The 3709-nt window shown below is 60.2% G+C and overlaps 2 protein-coding genes across 2 annotated transcripts in view; both read right to left on the minus strand.

Annotated features, from left to right (window-relative positions):
• ESS2 (ess-2 spliceosome associated protein) overlaps nt 1–191 on the minus strand; it is a 10222-nt gene extending 10031 nt beyond the window's left edge. Inside the window, exon 1 of the mRNA XM_007460014.1 lies at nt 54–191. Within this exon, the coding sequence (XP_007460076.1) occupies nt 54–188 (135 nt within the window). The 5' untranslated portion in view covers nt 189–191. The remainder of the gene's footprint in view (nt 1–53) is intronic.
• A 3130-nt stretch (nt 192–3321) lies between these two features.
• The window catches only part of GSC2 (goosecoid homeobox 2), a 1183-nt gene continuing 795 nt past the window's right edge, over nt 3322–3709 (minus strand). Inside the window, exon 3 of the mRNA XM_007460047.1 lies at nt 3322–3426. Coding sequence (XP_007460109.1) covers nt 3322–3426 — 105 coding nt within the window. The remainder of the gene's footprint in view (nt 3427–3709) is intronic.

A 3709-nucleotide genomic window follows, 5' to 3' on the forward strand; every position in this document is an offset into this window, starting at 1 on the left:
GCGCGGGGCAGGGACGTGGCCTGGAAATCGCTGGCGTCCACGCCGAGTCCTACCTCGATGTACTCATCCTCGTCCAGGACCCGCTGCCCGCTCGTCGGAGCCCCGGCCTCTCCGGCGGCGCGCTTCCTCCGGGTCCCGGACGCCGCGGGCACCAGCACGGCCCGCACCGCAGCGCCAGGCGTCTCCATCGCTAGCCCAGCACCGCCCCGGCGGCGCAGGCGCGGCGCAGGCCGGGGGGCGGGGCGCTCCAACTGCGCAGGCGCCTGAAACAGCCCTACCAATGGGGTAGCCGCGCGTTTCGAAGGCCGGCCCGCGCTCCGTGTGAAGTCACCATGAGCCCTGAGCTTTGTGGGAGTTGTAGTCTTCGTCCCGCCCCGCTCTGGTCTTTAGTATCTGGGCTGTGGGAGCCATGGGGCGCTGCGGTAGGGTCTAGGGGCATGTTGCTCCCGCTAGTCGTGAAAAATTAAAGCACTACGGAATTGGAAGCCTTGGAATTTCAGTTTCTCGCAAATAATCAATATACGCTTCTATGTTATTAAAAAAATACGCTTCCGAAATTTTGGTTATATATGTTTCAAACTTTTTATTCAAAGTTTATGCAAGAAATGTCTGGTGCCTAAGTGCCCGAGTTGGCTTCCCAGAAGGCTAATCCTCATTGAAATGGACAAGAAAATTGTCTAAGTATTTCTCACGAAAGATCATGTCTTCCCAAAAGGTTGTAAATTATGTCAAACAATTTCTGCCCCAGAACGATTCAGTACAATTCAGTGGGGACTCCATGGTATGATTCCTCCCCTTGTGGAGCTGACAGTTGAATGCAGAAGACAGACACTAATCAGATCATCCCGCAAACAAGCATAACACAGCAGCAGGTAGGTGCAAAAAAAAAAGAATCCTACCTAGGGAGCATCCTACCCAGGGGGCATCTTACCTAGCGGGCATCCTACCCAGGCTACCTAGGTGGTAGCCTACCTAGGGGGCAGTCAGGGGAAGTTCCCCAGGAAGGAAGTGGTTGCAGATCCAAAGGATGAACAGGCATTGAACAGGTGGAGGGGGAGAGCATGTGCAAAGTTCCAGTGGGAGGATACCTTTGGATACACAAAGTGCAAGGAGGAGTGGGGTGGGAGCTGACACCAGAGGGGCAGGGCCAGGCTGCACGGGGCTCGTGGGTCATGGGTCATGGGTCACGGCGAGGAGTTTTGTCTTTGTTCTGGGAGCAGTGGGAGCCCTGGGAGTGCTGTAGGCAGGGGAGAGGCATGTTCAGAGTTGCACCCTGACTTTTATGGAGAATGAATCACAGACGAACCAGAGTAAGTACAGGTGGACCAGTTGGAGGCAGCTGCAACGGTCAAGGTGAGAGATGACAGCGATTTTCATCAGGCTGGTGCAGTCGAAGCTGGGGAGAAGGCAGATTCTGGGAATGTTTGGGGAGGTAAAATCGACTTGCCGTTGGCCTGGGTTTGGTGGGTGAGGGAGAAGAGGGGTCAGGGCGCCTGCCTCTAGCTCTCTGGCTCACTCACCAGGGACGCACAGGAAAACAGCCTGCCATGAACAAAGTGACCTAGAGGAGCCCTGGGCTTCCAGGTGGAGTCATCAAAGGGACAGCTAGACATAACTGCCTAGCACAGGGGAGAACCCTGGGCTGGGATGTAAATGTGAGATGGAGATGGGACTCAAGCCTGAGGGTGGATGAGATAAACCAGGGTGAGAATGGATACGAGAGGGGAGAGTCTGGGCTCGGCCCAAGGACACCTGTGTTACAGGCAGCTGTGGGGCGAGCCTGCCCAAGATAGCTGGAGAGGAGGGAAAAGCCAGAGGGCAGCATAACTACTGGTCCCTTGAAAGCAGAGCACTGATCATGGGTGCCCCACACCATGACGTAAAGCCACTCAACCAACAAGGGTGAGCTTTCTGGGACCAGGGGGATGAGGGTGTCCCAGCCATAGGGAAGCTCCACAGGCAGGCTGTGCCATCTCCAGGGATACAGCCAGCATTCAGGAAAACAGGCTCTGTGACAGCAGGAAGTGTGCATCCTGGAGGCTGAGTGAGAGCTGCTGTCCTGCCCAGGGACACCTCACGCTCTGTTCTCTGAGCTGACCTGCCTCAGAGAGTTCCGCCCAGGAGCTGCCCTGGCTTCTGCACCTTTTGTGGAGGGACTGTGTCTCCTGCCAGATACCCACCTGCATCCCTCCAGGACCTGTGAGGAGGCAGAACAAAGTCCCCACGCCAGGTGAGGGGGGTGTTAGGTGCCCCGCGCCCACCATACAGGCCAACTTGGGGAAATGAGGCCTTGTTTTCACGCTGTCCTTCTTGCTGGGGCCAGGATGATGGAGGGGACAGCATTTTCCAAGGCAGTGGAGGGGGGGATTCTCCCAATTGAACCTGGTCCCACCCCACAGGGTGGCAGAGATTGGCTGCTGTGAGGGAGGCAGACACTCCTGCATGGAAACCCCAGAGCGAGGAAACCAAGGACCCCCACCCAAGAAGCAGCTCCTAGAGGCCAGTGCAGGGTGCCGGGCCACGATCTGTGGGGCAGTCTGCTCTGCTGGGCCCACCCTGGCACAGGGACGGAGGACTCACCGGGCTGCGACAAGCCTGCCCCCCACTCCCTGGGAAGGAGAGGAGGGGCAGGTCCCTGCTGGGTGTGGAGTGGAGCCACGGAAGCCTTCGAGTCTGGACTGCTTTCTCAGAGCTTGTAGTAGCTTGTTTATTTCTCAATATCCACACAAGACTCACAAGATTGAGCAGCGGGAACGGGGCTTGGAGATTACCTCACCCAGCCTTCTTATTCCACGGGTCAGGACGCCCAGGCCCCTGGCACCAGCCCCAGGACGAAGAGACCCCACCCGCCCAGCCTCTGGAGGGTTCTAGGCCAGTCAAGGGGGCTGCGTCCCTGCTGAGGAGATGACTGAGGCCAACAGGAAACGGGCGGGGATGAGGACGCTGGGTGCCACTGTTGACAAGGGGTGGCTCCTGTCCTGGGGTGGCTTGGTGCCTCCTGGCGTGTGGTGGGGGATTGAGGAAGCTGATCTGCTCTGTGCCCCGCACCCCACCCCCGAGTCTCCCTGGCCCTCCTGCCCGCTTGCGCTTGGGAGGGAAGGCGCATGGAGCACGGAGCGTCGATGCGCTCTCCTTCCGCGGGGCGGGTGGCGCGGGGACACACGCAGAGGGGCTCCCGCGTTGAGCTCCAGGACGCAGGCAACTGGACAGACACCAGGTTAGAGGCTGGCGTCCTCTCCCAACTCCTATTAGGGTAGGTCTGTCCTCTCCCTGAGCCGGCCCCAGAAGGTGCCACCGAGTCCAGGAGTAACTCTGCAGCCGTCAGCAGCTCTCCTTCGGGAGCTTCTTGGCTCCCGGCAGGAGCCTCGCGGACGCCGATGTGCGCTTCTGGTGTCGCCACTTGGCCCGGCGGTTCTTGAACCAGACCTGAGGAGGAGGAGGGGCGCTCAGGCAGGCCCAGCCCCGGACCCGCGTCCCGCGCGGTTCCCAAGTGCACCGGCCGGGGCTTCGGGACGGACGCGGGCTGCGGGGCCGGCCCCACGCAGCGGCTGAGCCACCGTCCCTCATCCGCTGCTGATGGGGACCGGCGCTCGGGCCTCGAAACCGGGACCCCTTTCCCACCCGGAGCATTCTCCTCGTCCTCCCCTTCGCACCCCCGCCTCCGTCTGGCGGCGCCCGGGGCGCCCCTTCAACAGCTTCGCGCTCTTCC

The sequence above is a fragment of the Lipotes vexillifer genome, unplaced genomic scaffold, assembly GCF_000442215.2.
Source record: "Lipotes vexillifer unplaced genomic scaffold, Lipotes_vexillifer_v1.1 scaffold987, whole genome shotgun sequence".
NCBI lineage: Eukaryota > Metazoa > Chordata > Mammalia > Artiodactyla > Lipotidae > Lipotes > Lipotes vexillifer.